The following is a 16,279-nucleotide window of genomic DNA, read 5'->3' on the forward strand; positions in this document are numbered from 1 at the left end:
GGCATCATGACACAGGCTGACAGCAATTAGCTGCTAATGACACCAGGGCCAGGCCACTCTAAGGTGCCACAGCACACAGGAAAGGAGGCAGAGTGCACGTCTACACTACCAGAAGCCAGTGTACTATGAATGAATGAGGAACAAGTTAAGTGGTTAAACGTTCTAAGTCTTGGAAGACCCAAGTTACGGTTAACTTTTCTCAGAATTTCTATCAGCATTAACCTCAGCCATTAAGAAAAACACAAAACAGCATCAATATATAATTTAAGAAATCTCTGAATGGGTCAGTCAAAATTTCATACAATACAGCAACCAGCCCCTCTAACCAGTGCAGCGAAGCATCAGGAAGCTGATCGTATGCCGTGTTCAGAGCTGCCCCGAGACCCCCGGTGCTGCTCCCAAGCTGGGCTCCCTTCCTGGGTGCAGACACACAGGACGCCAAGGAAAGCAGGCAGCAGAGGCGCCTGCCCCGGCCATCCTGCTGCAGCGTGCTCGCTTGTTCTGATCATGCACAATACAGCTTTGAAGTAAGGCCTGTCCTGCAAGCCCACGTTCTCCAGAGGAGGAAAGTGCACAACAGAAGCTAGACCACAAAACCAGCGGTCTCTGTCAGCGAGCAGGGGTGTCTCTGAGAGTTACACAGGTGAGTTCAACCCAAAGAAAAATCCTCTCAGCCATCTGGAATTTGAAGTCGTTATCAAAATATATAGTGCAGAATCATCAATATTAAAATTCAGTATAAGACATTTCTAACATATTCTTTTGAAAGTAAAAGAATGACAAGGCTTCATTCATGTCACTAAAATCTGTGTGGACACAGACTCTAACATGTGTCTTGGGCCACAGCACAGGCAGGACAGGCCACTCGCCCACATGGCCCATGGGGCAGCTCCGTGGCATCAGCATGCAGCACAAAGGGCAGGCGCCAGGCCGGGCTCCACACACGCACAGCACACACGGGGGGCTCACCACAGCATGCAGGAGGCAAATGGTGTCTGAAGATGGATGGCGTGCATTTAAAATCAGGGGAAACACTGCCCTAAAGACTGAGTCAGGGTTGTTAAACCTCTAGCTGTGGAGCATTAAAGTGAAAGTCCTGAGCCCCCCGACCTAACCCAACCATCTACACCCACTCACCTCACTGCCTATCTGCTGCACGCTGCACTCCAGCAGTATGGCCACCACTAAAGGCACACCTGGAGGTACTGGTCTTGGTTACACGTTTGTTTCTATAAAACTCTCATCTGAAACCTTCCTTCCCCATGACAGCTGAATTTCTGACTATATCCTCATTAAATCATACAACTGCTTTAACATCTAACTTTTTGGCCTTCAGGATTCAAGAAGTTAAAGGTTATGTAAATATTCATAAGAAGAATTTCTTTTCCTTTGTTAATATATTTCAAAGAGAAGCAAAACTGTCAGCTACAAACAGAACAGATCACTGCTCCCACGGATCCCGTTTACCAGCTGGTACCTCCTTTATGCTGGAGCCCTAAGGGTGATCTGGTTCAAATGATTAAACTAAAAGCTGGGCAATTAGAGGAATCTGCAGAGATCTGTGTTCCTCAACTTCTTTTAAAATGCACCATGTGGAGCACCAGGTACTCCCCTGAAGAACACAGCGCAACCAACTGGTTCTGCCTGAGACAGGTCAGCAAGTCGGGCGCAGGACCAAATCGCCACTGTCCACTGCTTTTCATGGCAAGACTCACGCTTAGTCCTAACCTGGATCCAGAAATGCTGCACACCGTGCCAACTTAACTCAGGCCTTCACCTGGGAACAAGGGGACACCCCCAGTGCAGGCAGCAGCCAGGGCTGCTGCAGCCCCTGGGGAGAAGGCCATGGAGAGAGGAGTCCTGCCCTGCCTCTCACAAGGGACACCACCTTTACCCCCAGACGATCCATGTGACACTTACTAAGAGAGGTCCTGGTAAATATCCCATTAGGGGAGGTCACGTCAGAAGGAACAGAATACAAAGACTCACTTGGGAAATGAGATTATCATTCCTCTAGTATTTACTGGAAAGGAAATGGATCCTGTCATTACTTCATGCTCACCACACAGAAAAAAAACCAAGTGTCTAAAGAAGAAACACAGAACTGTAAAACTACCCAAGACACTGGGCAAAACTAAGCCCTGTGCCGTATGAATCAGCTTGGAAGTCCCAAGCGCCGTATCGGAAAGCCAGCCCAGCCCAGACTCAGGCTACGCTCCTACCGCATGAGGTGAAGCGACAATGACAAACCAGGGAAGACATGTGAAAAAAGGAACAGGTTCAGGTGTGAGCGACTCTTAATGGAAGCAAGTGATTGCAACAGGATGGCTGTCGGGATGGGGGCTGGTTCGCAGAGTTCACTTACAGGCACTAACTTCCAGTACCACTTGGAGGGAGACTGCCCGGGAAGCAAGGGGAACAAGGCAGGACAGGAGCGTCAGCAGGGCAGGTCCGTGTGGGGACCACGCTTTCACACAGCATGTACACGAGAGGAGGCATGTCCTCTGAGAAGTGAGGTTCTGTCCTGCGCACACAACCCTGGGCACCCTGTACTATCAGGCGACTGCAGTGAAGGTCACGGGCACTTCCACATCAGCCTCTGCAGGAGCAAAGGCAACTCCAGGGACTCAGTACAGGCAGGGCACCAAAAAGGACAGATGCCAACTTCACCTTGGTCTCAGCGTGTTGCCTGTGCCCATCCGAGGAACAAGGAGGCTAACGAAAGTGTGGCCTGGCACGCCCACAGCCTCCCCAGAGTCCAGGAGCGAGGGCACAGGGCCAGACCACATGGCGCACTCATTTTAGGGACATGGATTCAGTCACACACATGCTTATGATAAAACAGGAAGAAAAGGACAGAAATGACTGATTGTGGAATGCCCCCACTGCATCATGTCATTAGACGTGCAGGGTTTCAGAGACACACGTCCAGCTACGTGGGGTCTCACTGGGTGGGGTTTCGGGGCACGTCTGGCAGTTGATAGTTTTCTTGCTGCTGAAATCCAGGCACCAGGCATGAACTGCCAGTAACCTGACATCCCTTCCTCGGGCTTCCCAATCCCTCCGACATCTCCCTCCCCCTCATGAGTCAAACACAAGAACCCCCTACACCAGGGAAAACTGGGGAGCAAGCTGATGCCTCGCCTGAGTCTGCAGTACCACCAGAGCACCCAGGAGATGCACTCTCTTCCTGGTGACAGAACAGGAAAGTGGTACATACTCATCTAATCCTTTACATGAGAGCAACATTAGCTGGGCACATTTCAGAGATGTGAAAGTACCTTTACCTTTTGATGAGCTGGACTTTCCAAAAGTTGTTGTTTTAACTTAACTTCTTTCTCTGTTATCTCTCTCATTTTAAGATTTACCTAAAGTAGAAGAAAAATACATTAAAGAGGCAGTTGCTCTCCAACACTAGGATTCACACCTTTTCTTCTCCACCCAGATAACCCCTCACTTGTTTTAACTCTGGTGACTCTTAGGCATAGGTATTACTTAGCCAATTACACATATGCAGAAATACATGGACTCCATATGATCTATGACTTGACACAGAGAACAAAGCCATGCCTCCAAATGCCAGTGCAATGCTTTCTACCTCATGAAGGATCAGGAAGCCATGTCACAGAACATCTGTGTTGCACAGTTTCTCTGTCACACAGCAAACACCACTGATAAAACACTCTGACTGGGACTCCCCACTAAAGAGCTTAAATGGAGGCTCACTCTCCCTAAACATACAAAGTAACTCTAGATGAACTTTAATCATAAAGTTTAACTGTACACCCCTTAAACAATTCGATTTCTTAGAAATTAAAGTATTCTTTCCTGAAATTATTAACTCAAAGATAAAATCGAATTTGCAATTATAAAAAATACCATGGAAAAAAATATTCATCAATGTTTAAAGGGATGTGGTCAAAAACGTAACTGGACGAAAAAGCAGAGAACTGAATATTTTAGCATTAAACAATAATACAGATAAGTGAATTCATATAAATCAAATCAAGAAGGTAGAAAATAGTTTTTAGAGGAAAACAAATGAAAAATCAATATGCATAAATCTTAAAATACATGAATTAGAATAGATGGATGGGCAATGGATGGGTGGATAATAAAATAAGCACCCTAAAATGCTAACTGTAAAACCTAGGTTGCAGGTATGCATGCTCTCTCTATAATTCTTTCAACTTTTTGCATATTCAAAAATTTTCATGCTAAAATATTGGAAATAAAGCAATTTCTTTTGGAAAATTTGTTTCAGCCATAAGCTAGATAGCTTCCTACTATGGAAAGGATTTTCTGGTCCAGTGGTGGTGATACTAAATGTACTTTTTGATGCTGTGTTATGAAACAGGGCAACATTGGGAAGATCTACACAAGCAAGTGGAACCATCTTCCAAAGTCACAGCTGAGCGAAAGGGCCAGAAGCATGGAAGAAAGACAAATGGACCTCAATGTAACAGTACAAAAGGCCACCGATCTAGTACCTAGAACATATGAAAGAATTCTTACAACAATAAAAAGACATAAAGATTTCAAAATGGGCAAAGGAACTGAAAAGACATCTCTCCAAAATAGATCTACGAATGCCCAATAAGCACTGGTAAGGCGGCTGCCATCATTCATCATCAGGGAAATGGGGATCTGAGCCCCAACAGGACACCGCTCACTTCACACCCTCTAGAAGAGCTAGGATCAAAAAACCAGAAACCAAGTGACAGCAAGGATGTGGGAAACTGGAAATCTCAGATATTGACAGCAGAAAAGCGAAATGGTGCAGTCTCTTTGGAAAAGTTTAACAGTTCTTCAGAAAGGTAGGCATGGTTTCCGTATGACCCAGCAATTCCATCCCTAGATTTACACCCAAGAAAAATAAAAACATGTCCACACGAAACCTTGTACACAAATGTTCACGGCAGCTTTATTCACGATAGGCAAAAAGCGGAAATGACACAAATGCCCACCAGCCACGGAATGGATAGGCAAGATGTGGCACACCCATACGACACAGGATGATTCCGTCACAGAAAAGAATGAGGTGCTTATAAATGCCACAACGTGGGTGAACCGAGAGGCCACTCCACTCAGTGAAAGTAGTATGAAACAAAAGGCCGCCTACTGTGTGACCCCATTCACACGGAATGTCCAGAAGAGGCGGATCCAGAGGCGCACAGCGGATCAGGGGCTGCCCAGGGCTGGGGGCCGGGATGGGGAGGGACTGCTGACAGGTATAGTTTCTTAATGGGCCTGATAAAAATTTCTGGAGTTAGTGATGACAGCTGCACAACGTCATGAATATACTAAAAACCACTGAACTACACACACTTCAAGTAATGAATTTTATAGCATGTGAATTATACCTTAATTTTTTTTGAAAAAGTTAATTGGTAACAGTTTCAAATTTTACACTGCAATTAACCTTTGGGAAACTACCATTTGTCAAGTTTTGGTGTAGAATCAAAAACAGATATGCGTGATTATCTGAAAAAATTATGAAAATACTCTCCCCTCTTTTAACTATATAAACATTGTAAAGCCAGATTTTCTTCATGTATTTCGATAAAAACAACATATCGTAACATGCAAAAAGATTAATGCAAAAAAGCAGGTAAGAGTCCAGATGTTTTCTAGAAAGTGAGATTTTGAAGAACTCAGATTGTAAAATAACCACTACTTTTTGGAAAATACTTATTTTTTATGACAAATACATTATGTTAACATGAAATGAGTTTACTACAGCTTTTAAGTGAATTAATAAATATTTTTCCATTTTCTCATTTTAAATTACTAATATGGTAAAAAAAAATTTTAATTGTTTGAGGTCCACTATAATTTTTAAGAGTGTGAAGGAGTCCTGAAACCAGAAAGTTTGAGAACTCTTTAAAAAGTTGGAGAAATGAAGAGCAACAAAACTGGAAAAATATGTGCATAAATATTCTCTATTTTTAACTGGTTTAAAAGATAACTGTTGAAAGTATAAATAATACCTGAGGTTGTAATGAAATGAATGACAATAGTAGCACAAGGGTCAGGAGAGGAGAAGACATTTCTAGTATTTTTTGAGAAGTGTTATCACTTTATTTGAAGCAGACTGAAAACCTAAAGATGCATACTGTGAACACATATCTAACAAAGGATTTGATTCCTAGACAGACAGATAGATAGATAGACAGATAGATAAACAGTCTTGCAACTTAAAGTAAGACAACCTCATCAGAAATTGGGCGAAGTATCTGAACAAGCACCCAACAAAAAGAACGTATACAGACGTCTGTAGGCATTAGAGAAATGCAAATTAAAACCACTATGAGAAGCCACTACATATCCACTCAAATGGCTAAAATTAAAAGACTGACTACCAAATGTTTGCAAAGTATGGAGCAACTGCAATTCTCTGCTCTTATTTGTGGGAGTTTAAAATGGTACCATCAGTTTGGAAAACATTTTGGCAGTTTCTTCTAAAGTTAAGTACCTACTTATCATATGTCCAAGCAATTAATTACAATCTTAAGTATTTACTCAAAGAAATGAAAATACATCTGCACATAAAGACCAGTACATAAATGTTCCTTGCAGCTTTACTCCTAATAGACAAAAACTAGACACAATCCAAGTACCCATCAGCTGGTGGATGAGCTGCGGTGTCTGAGTATAAAGAGAACTTTGCTACTGAAAGATGCAGTGAATGGATCAGCTTCAATTACTCTTTTGTGTCAGTGAAAGAAGCCAAACCAAAAGAATACATACTACATGATTCCAGGTGTATCAAGACTTAGAAAAGGCAAAACTGATCTCTATTGAAGAAAACACATCAGTAGTTATCTGGGCAAAGGGCCTCAAAGGACCTTTTTTGGATGATGAAAATGTTACCTTGATCATGAATGTTAAAAAAGATAGTTACTTCTCAAAACTCAAGGAACTAGGTTCATTTACCGCATGTAACTCATCTATCAGTAAACTGTTTCATTTTTTTAAAAAATAAGACTAAAGCAATTGGCTGGGCATCAGCAAAAAATTTAAAAACCCACAGCAAGAGGGTTCACGGTAAACTCCAGAACTCCAGGGACTGAAAGAAGACCCTAAATAACTTCAGGGACAGCGACTCACTCACACACACAGTGTGTGGTGCTCCCTCCCCAGTCCCCAGAAGAGGGGACTCCCCCAGGGTGACCTGACTGTCCAGGGAAGCTCGCTGGGAGGCACCCCGTGTCTGGGAAATGTGTGGCGCAGCCAGCCTTTCTGAGCCCCCTGCTCCCACACAGAGGCACAGGCCAGGAGGTGGCAAGTCCCAGATGACAGGTACGCATACAGGGGGCCTACAGAGCAACCATCCAGCCTGGAGCAGGACAGCCCCCAGAAATGACATCACACAGAAAAAAGAGAAACTCACCGAGGTCACCTGGCAGGCCTGACTCTGTGGCTCCAGAGCTACCAAAGGGAATGAGACCACCCAGATGCAGAATCAGACACAAAGAAGCAGTGAACCAGATGAATGCATAGATGTGGTGTAGGGACACAACGGATTATTATTCAGCCATTAATAAATAAAGAAGTCCTACCATTTGCAACAACATGGATAGACCTAGAGGGTATTATGTTCAGTGAAATAACCCAGGTGGAGAAGGACAAATACCATATGATTTCATTTAATTGTGGAATCTAAAATGAATAAAATAGCAGAACACTCGCAGACACTGAGAAGGGACTGGTGGTTACCATTGGGGAGGGGTTGGGGTGAGTGGGAGGGGAGGGAGAGGGGGCATAAAGGGGCAGAAAAATTCTCAATCATAATATAAGTTGGTCACGGGGACGGCAGTATGGCATGGAGAATACAGTTAATGATTCTGTAACATCTGCCTATGTTGACAGAGATAGTAACTGCACTAGTGGGGGTGAGGATTTAATAATACAGGTAGCTGCTGAACCACTGCATTGTATACTTAAAATAAATATTAAATTGTCTATCAACAACACTTCATTAAAAAAAAAAGGGGTCAGCTATTCTATTTTTATGAAAAAATACACTCATTAGAATAAAGGGTTACAGAAGTTTAAAAAAATTAGAGAAGGAAATGATCCCACAGAAATACCCTCACAGATGAAAACAGGCCAGGATGGGTGACAGAAGCTTAACCCCATACTCAGGTGCACTGGTACAGAAGGCAATCTCGGAAACAGTGCCCATGAGCAAAGTTTCAGAGAGAATTCAGATTTTATTAGGCATCAAGGATTGATGCTGGAGAGAAAACTCACAATATGCAAACTTTTCAAGAGCCCAAACCCTATTTAACAGGCAGCAGTTTTCAGTGGAAAGAAAACCCCCCAGTAAACGCAGGTGAGAGAGCTCTGAGGCCCAGCTCAACGCCTCTTAGGCATCTGAGAAACCACACTGGAGACTCTGCAAGTGTGGGCACTGGAGGGCAGATCTCACTGAGCCCAGGAGACTCACACCAGAGAGAGGCCCTGTTAGAGCAAAGCCCGTGGGGGCACTTCTTACCCTGCATCAGAGCACTCACACCTCAGAGGACCCTGTGATGGTGGTGGACGCAGGGAACCTCCCCAGGGGACGACCACCTCACACGGCTCTGGGGCATCTGTGCTGGAGAGAAACTGCACAAAGCATGGAGTGTTGGGGAGCCCTCCCTCAGGAGTCAGCTCAGTCAGCATCACAGAACTCCCAGGAAAACTGGTCAATGTAAGAAACTTAAATTCATATGGAAATGCTAAGGACACAGCAAAACATGGAAAATACAGAATAAAAACATAAATATTGGGTAAGAAAAAAAGGCCGTGAAAAACTGAAGCAAGTATTACCTCCAGGAAAAACAAAGCAAAGCACAAGAAAAGGGGCGTGAGCTGTGGAAAATTCATACCTGGTCATCTTAACATCAAGTCAACTAGAGACTTGACCAATGTAGTGTGTGACCATGGCAGAAGGTGGGGACCCGATGGGAGGGTCATATGAACTACAATCATCTGTCATAAGAGTGTGTCAGGAAGCAATGTCTACAGAGACACATCTGGGGTCAAAAACAGAGTCCATTTTTCTCTAAAATATAGAGGTAAATACCAGAATGCTGTGTAAGCGAAGAAACACGATGTGCTGGACTGCGTGAAGATCAACATCTACACATCAGCCAAGCCCACAAAGAGAGACAACAGTACCCTGGGAAGGTCATTTATGAAACTGTGACAAATGGATAACACCCTGAGGCACAACAAACCTGATCAGGCAGGGGAAAAAGGAACAGAGCCCCTCCCCCAAAGAAATAAAGCCAGGTGGAAATAATTTACCAAAAAGAAAATTCAATAGCCAAACATATATTCTATTTTTAAAACTTTAACTTTACCAGTGAATGAAAAAATAAAAGTTAATGAAGACACCCTTTTTTAACCTTTCAAATTCACAAGGATTTTAAAAATAATTTCCAATATATGGGAAGTCATGGAAAAAAAGACACCTTCTTGGCATAACAGCATGAGAAAAACAGTATAATCTTTATGGTCAGAAATTGGGCAAAAACCAATCAAAAGCCTTTAAACATGAACCTCAGCTAAATCAAAACTGTTGCCCACCAGGAAAGCATGGGAGGGACATGATCATGACCATCCGCGGAAACCACTGCTTAAGAGCAGGAGACAGTGCAGCCTTCAGCTGCCAAGACCACAGCAGGCAGGCGCCACAGAACAGCCATGGGAGGGCTGCTCACAACATTCTGCCAAATACAAACCTTGGCTCACAGTCCAGGGCCTGGTAGGACCCCACCTATGCTTCTAAGACTATATATCACACCCAAATAAATAAAAACTGTGAGAATTTATATGAAAACACTACACTTACACGTGATAAGGTTATGGGGAATCTGCATTTGTTCTGTTTGCTCATCCATGTTTTCTAAGTTTTCTATAATAACCATCATCACTTATAAGGGGAAAAGATCATAAAAGTTGTTAAAGGAAAAAAGAAGTCAAAGTGAACTTCTAGCCAAAGGAAGCTCACGCCAGGATTACATTACCGAGGGATCACCCAAAGGTTCAGCCTCCGATGGAAACAGGCACCAGTCCCAAACACTTTTCTTTAACCCGATTCCTGCGGGGTGCTTCCCACATGCACACTGTTATGCAAAACTAGGGGACGAGTGAGATGTGGTGCCCGCCACCAAGAAGCAACCTTATGGGCACTGGCCAGCTTGCAAGTTAGAACCAGGACCCAGAAGCTCCAGTGAGTCCTAGAAGAGCCCTATCCTCACTAGGCAATCACAGAGTCAAGGTGCTCTGCCCGTCTGTCTGACTCCCCAAGCTGCATTCAGGTCAGAAACCAAGTGAAGAGCAGGCGACTTAAATAGAAGTGACGATGCACACATGACAGAAGACCTCATTGTCACAGTGACTAAAGGCCCTTCAAGGGAGCCGGCACACAGACTCTAGCCTGGCTTTGTCAGGTCACTGATCCCGTGGCCACTGATTCTTATTTCGTGTCTGATAAACCCTTAACATACTAAGAATACGTGAGTATCCATCCAAAAGACAAACAACAACAAATGCTGGTGAGGATGTGGAGAAAGGAGAACCCTCCTACACTGCTGGTGGGAATGTAAATTAGTTCAACCATTGTGGAAAGCAGTATGGAGGTTCCTCAAAAAGCTCAAAATAGAAATACCATTTGACCCAGCAATTCCACTCCTAGGAATTTACCCTAAGAATGCAGCAGCCCAATTTGAAAAAGACAGATGCACCCCTATGTTTATCGCAGCGCTATTTACAATAGCCAAGACATGAAAGCAACCTAAATGTCCATCAGTAGATGAATGGATAAAGAAGATGGAATATTACTCAGCCATAAGAAGAAAACAGATCCTACCATTTGCAACAACATGGATGGAGCTAGAGGATATTATGCTCAGTGAAATAAGCCAGGCGGAGAAAGACAAGTACCAAATGATTTCACTCATCTGTGGAGTATAAGAACAAAGGAAAACTGAAGGAACAAAACAGCAGCAGAATCACAGAACCCAAGAATGGGCTAACAGTTACCAAAGGGAGAGGGACTGGGGAGGATGGGTGGGAGGGGAGGGATAAGGGGGTGGGGGTGAGGAAAGGAAGGGGACATAATGATTAGCATGTATAATGTGGGGGGGGCACAGGGAGAGCTGTGCAACACACAGAACACAAATAGTGATTCCACAGCATCTAACTACGCCGATGGACAGTGACTGTAATGGGGTTTGTGGGAGGACTTGGTGAAGGGGGGAGTCTAGTAAACATAATGTTCCTCATGTACTTGTAGATTAATGATACCAAAAAAAAAAAAAAAAAAAGAATATGTGAGTAAATTGTAAAATGAGGGAGGCACAGCCAAGATGGCTGCGTGAGTAGAGCAGCTGAAATCTCCTCCCAAAACCACATATATCTATGAAAATATAACAAAGACAACTCTTCCTAGAATAAAGACCAGAGGACACAGGACAACACCCAGACCACATCCACACCTGCGAGAACCCAGGGCCTCGCAAAGGGGGTAAGATACAAACCGCGGCCCAGCGGGTCGCGAGCGCCCCTTCCCCTAGCTTCCAGCGCGAGGAGAGGAGTCGGAGTGGGGAGGGGAGCCCAGGTCTGCTGAACACCCAGCCCCAGCCATCCAGACCAGAGCGCAGACACAGTGCATGCGCAGGGCCCTGGATACTAGGGAAACAGGGCAGCAAGACTGGCGAGCGGGTATCGGAGGCTGGCGCCGGAGAACAAAAGAAAAGCGAGCAGCCAATTTTTTTGTTGTTGTTGTTGTTCTTATTGTTGTTCTTTTGTTTTGGCGAGTGCTCTTTGGAAGTCTTCAAGGGATAGGGACCCCAATACTAGGGAAACAGGGCAGCAAGACCGGTGAGCGGGTGCCCAAGGCTGGCGCCGGAGAATAAAGAAAAACGAGCGGCCATTTTTTTTGTATGTGTGTGTGTGGTGCTTTTTGGAAGTTTTAAAGTTTTAAATGGGCAGGGCAGGACACTTAGTCCAGAGGCAGGGAATCTGGGGATCTCTGGGCACTCTAATCCCCTGGGCTGCAGGGAGCACGGAGGCCCCTTACGGAGATAAATAGCCTCCCAGCCACTCCCCCTCCAATGCAACTTCACCACTTTGGAGCAGCAGCTCGAGCCAGGCCATGCCCACAGCAACAGCGGAGATAAACTCCATTGCAGCCGGGCAGGAAGCAGAAGCCCTGTCTGCGCGCAGCTGCACAGCACAAGCCACTAGAGGTCGCTGTTCTCCCAGGAGAGGAAGGCCACAAACCAAAGAGAAGGGAAGCTCTTCCAGCCGTCACTCGTCCCAGCTCTGCAGACTATCTCTATCACCATGAAAAGGCAAAACTACAGGCAAACCAAGATCACAGAGGCACCAGAGAAGGAGACAGACCTAACCAGTCTTCCTGAAAAAGAATTAAAAATAAAAATCATAATCATGCTGACAGAGATGCAGAGAAATACGCAAGAGAAATGGGATGAAGTCCGGAGGGAGATCACAGATGCCAGAAAGGAGATCACAGAAATGAAACAAACTCTGGAAGGATTTATAAGCAGAATGGATAAGATGCAAGACGCCATGATGGAATTGAAACCAGAGAACAAGAACACATAGAAGCTGACGCAGAGAGAGATAAAAGGATCTCCAGGAATGAAACAACACTAAGAGAACTATGTGACCAATCCAAAAGGAACAATATCCGTATTATAGGAGTACCATATTATAGGAAACCAGAAGAAGAAGAGAGAGGAAAAGGGATAGAAAGTCTCTTTGAAGAAATAATTGCTGAAAACTTCCCCAAACTGGGGGAGGAAATAATTGAACAGACCACGGAAATACACAGAACCCCCAACAGAAAGGATCCAAGGAGGACAACACCAAGACACATAATAATTAAAATGGCAAAGATCAAGGACAAGGAAAGAGTTTTAAAGGCAGCTAGAGAGAAAAAGGTCACCTATAAAGGAAAACCCATCAGGCTAACATCAGACTTCTCGACAGAAACCCTACAGGCCAGAAGAGAATGGCATGATATATTTAATGCAATGAAACAGAAGGGCCTTGAACCAAGATTACTGTATCCAGCACGACTATCATTTAAATATGATGGCAGGATTAAACAATTCCCAGACAAGCAAAAGCTGAGGGAATTTGCTTCCCACAAACCACCTCTACAGGGCATCTTACAGGGAATGCTCTAGATGGGAGCACGCCTAGAAAGAGCACAGAACAAAACACCCAAAATACGAAGAATGGAGGAGGAGGAATAAGAAGGGAGAGAAGAAAAGAATCTCCAGACAGTGTATATAGCAGCTCAATAAGCGAGCTAAGTTAGGCAGTAAGATACTAAAGAGGCTAACCTTGAACCTTTGGTAACCACGAATCTAAAGCCTGCAATGGCAATAAGTACATATCTTTCAATAGTCACCCTAAATGTAAATGGACTGAATGCACCAATCAAAAGACACAGAGTAATAGAATGGATAAAAAAGCAAGACCCATCTATATGCTGCTTACAAGAAACTCACCTTAAACCCAAAGACATGTGCAGACTAAAAGTCAAGGAATGGAAAAACATATTTCAGGCAAACAGCAGTGAGAAGAAAGCAGGGGTTGCAGTACTAATATCAGACAAAATAGACTTCAAAACAAAAAAAGTAACAAGAGAAAAAGAAGGACACTACATAATGATAAAGGGCTCAGTCCAACAAGAGGATATAACCATTCTAAATATATATGCACCCAACACAGGAGCACCAGCATGTGTGAAACAAATACTAACAGAACTAAAGGGGAAATAGACTGCAATGCATTCATTTTAGGAGACTTCAACACACCACTCACCTCAAAGGATAGATCCACTGGGCAGAAAATAAGTAAGGACACGGAAGCACTGAACAACACAGTAGAGTAGATGGACCTAATAGACATCTATAGAACTCTACACCCAAAAGCAACAGGATATACATTCTTCTCAAGTGCACATGGAACATTCTCCAGAATAGACCACATACTAGCCCACAAGAAGAGCCTCAGCAAAATCCAAAATACTGAAATTCTACCAACCAATTTTTCAGACCACAAAGGTATAAAAGTAGAAATAGATTCTACAAAGAAAACAAAAAGGCTCACAAGCACATGGAGGCTTAACAACATGCTCCTAAATAATCAATGGATCAACGAACAAATTAAAATAGAGATCAAGGAATATATAGAAACAAATGACAACAACAACACAAAGCCCCAACTTCTGTGGGACGCAGCAAAAGCAGTCTTAAGAGGAAAGTATATACCGATCCAGGCACACTTGAAGAAGGAAGAACAATCCCAAATGAATAGTCTAACATCACAATTATCGAAATTGGAAAAAGAAGAACAAATGAGGCCTAAAGTCAGCAGAAAGACGGACATAATAAAGATCAGAGAAGAAATGAATAAAATTGAGAAGAATAAAACAATAGCAAAAATCAATGAAACCAAGAGCTGATTCTTTGAGAAAATAAACAAAATAGATAAGCCTCTAGCCAAACTTATTAAGAGAAAAAGAGAATCAACACAAATCAACAGAATCAGAAATGAGAATGGAAAAATCACGACAGACTCCACAGAAATACAAAGAATTATTAAAGACTACTATGAAAACCTATATGCCAACAAGCTGGAAAACCTAAGAGAAATGGACAACTTCCTAGAAAAATACAACCTTCCAAGACTGACCAAGGAAGAAACACAAAAGTTAAACAAATCAATTATGAGCAAAGAAATTGAAACGGTAATCAAAAAACTACCCAAGAACAAAACCCCGGGGCCGGGCGGATATACCTCGGAATTTTATCAGACACACAGAGAAGACATAATACCCATTCTCCTTAAAGTTTTCCAAAAAATAGAAGAGGAGGGAATACTCCCAAACTCATTCTATGAAGCCAACATCACCCTAATACCAAAACCAAGCAAAGACCCCACCAAAAAAGAAAATTACAGACCAATATCCCTGATGAATGTACATGCAAAAATACTTAGTAAAATATTAGCAAACTGAATTCAAAAGTATATCAAAAGGATCATACACCATGACCAAGTGGGATTCATCCCAGGGATGCAAGGATGGTACAACATTCAAAAATCCATCAACATCATCCACCACATCAACAAAATGAAAGACAAAAACCACATGATCATCTCCACAGATGCTGAAAAAGCATTTGACAAAATTCAACATCCATTCATGATAAAAACTCTCAACAAAATGGGAATAGAGGGCAAGTACCTCAACATAATAAAGGCCATATATCATAAACCCACAGCCAACATCATACTGAACAGCGAGAGGCTGAAAGCTTTTCCTCTGAGATCGGGAACAAGACAGGGATGCCCACTCTCCCCACTGTTATTCAACATAGTACTGGAGGTCCTAGCCACGGCAATCAGACTAAACAAAGAAATACAAGGAATCCAGATTGGTAAAGAAGAAGTCAAACTGTCACTATTTGCAGATGACATGGTATAGTACATAAAAAACCCTAAAGACTCCACTGCAAACCTACTAGAACTAATATCAGAATTCAGCAAAGTTGCAGGATACAAAATTAACACATAGAAATCTGTGGCTTTCCTATACACTAACAATGAACCAATAGAAAGAGAAATCAGGAAAACAATTCCATTCACCATTGCATCAAAAAGAATAAAATACCTAGGAATAAATCTAACCAAAGAAGTGAATGACCTATACTCTGAAAACTACAAGTCACTCGTAAGAGAAATTAAAGAGGTCACTAACAAATGGAAACTCATCCTATGCTCCTGGCTAGGAAGAATCAATATCGTCAAAATGGCCATCCTGCCCAAAGCAATATACAGATTTGATGCAATCCCTCTCAAATTACCAGCAACATTCTTCAATGAACTGGAACAAATAATTCAAAAATTCATATGGAAACACCAAAGACCCCGAATAGCCAAAGCAATCCTGAGAAAGAAGAATAAAGTAGGGGGGGATCTCACTCCCCAACTTCAAGCTCTACTATAAAGCCACAGTAATCAAGACAATTTGGTACTGGCACAAGAGCAGAGCCACAGACCAGTGGAACAGACTAGAGACTCCAGACATTAACCCAAACTTATATGGTCAATTAATATTTGATAAAGGAGCCATGGACATACAATCGCGAAATGACAGTCTCTTCAACAGATGGTGCTGTCAAAACTGGACAGCTACACGTAACAGAATGAAACTGGATCACTGTCTAACCCCATATAAAAAGTA

The 16,279-nt window shown here is 43.0% G+C and overlaps 1 protein-coding gene across 8 annotated transcripts in view; it reads right to left on the reverse strand.

The window, feature by feature from the left end:
* CAMSAP1 (calmodulin regulated spectrin associated protein 1) overlaps positions 1-16,279 on the reverse strand; it is a 101,718-nt gene that overhangs the window by 40,353 nt on the left and 45,086 nt on the right. For 6 of the 8 annotated variants that reach the window (XR_012124952.1, XM_073221446.1, XM_037007653.2 and 3 more), the window contains 2 exons: positions 3,288-3,368; positions 2,366-2,398 (listed from right to left, as the gene is read on the reverse strand). Coding sequence is in view for 7 of the 8 variants with exons in the window: in XM_073221446.1 (XP_073077547.1) it covers positions 2,366-2,398; positions 3,288-3,368 (114 nt within the window). In the remaining variant the exon portion in view is untranslated. The remainder of the gene's footprint in view (positions 1-2,365; positions 2,399-3,287; positions 3,369-16,279) is intronic. The other 2 variants (XM_037007655.2, XM_037007654.2) reach the window with 1 other exon arrangement.

This window comes from Manis javanica, chromosome 2 (assembly GCF_040802235.1).
Source record: "Manis javanica isolate MJ-LG chromosome 2, MJ_LKY, whole genome shotgun sequence".
In the NCBI taxonomy this organism is placed as follows: Eukaryota; Metazoa; Chordata; class Mammalia; order Pholidota; family Manidae; genus Manis; species Manis javanica.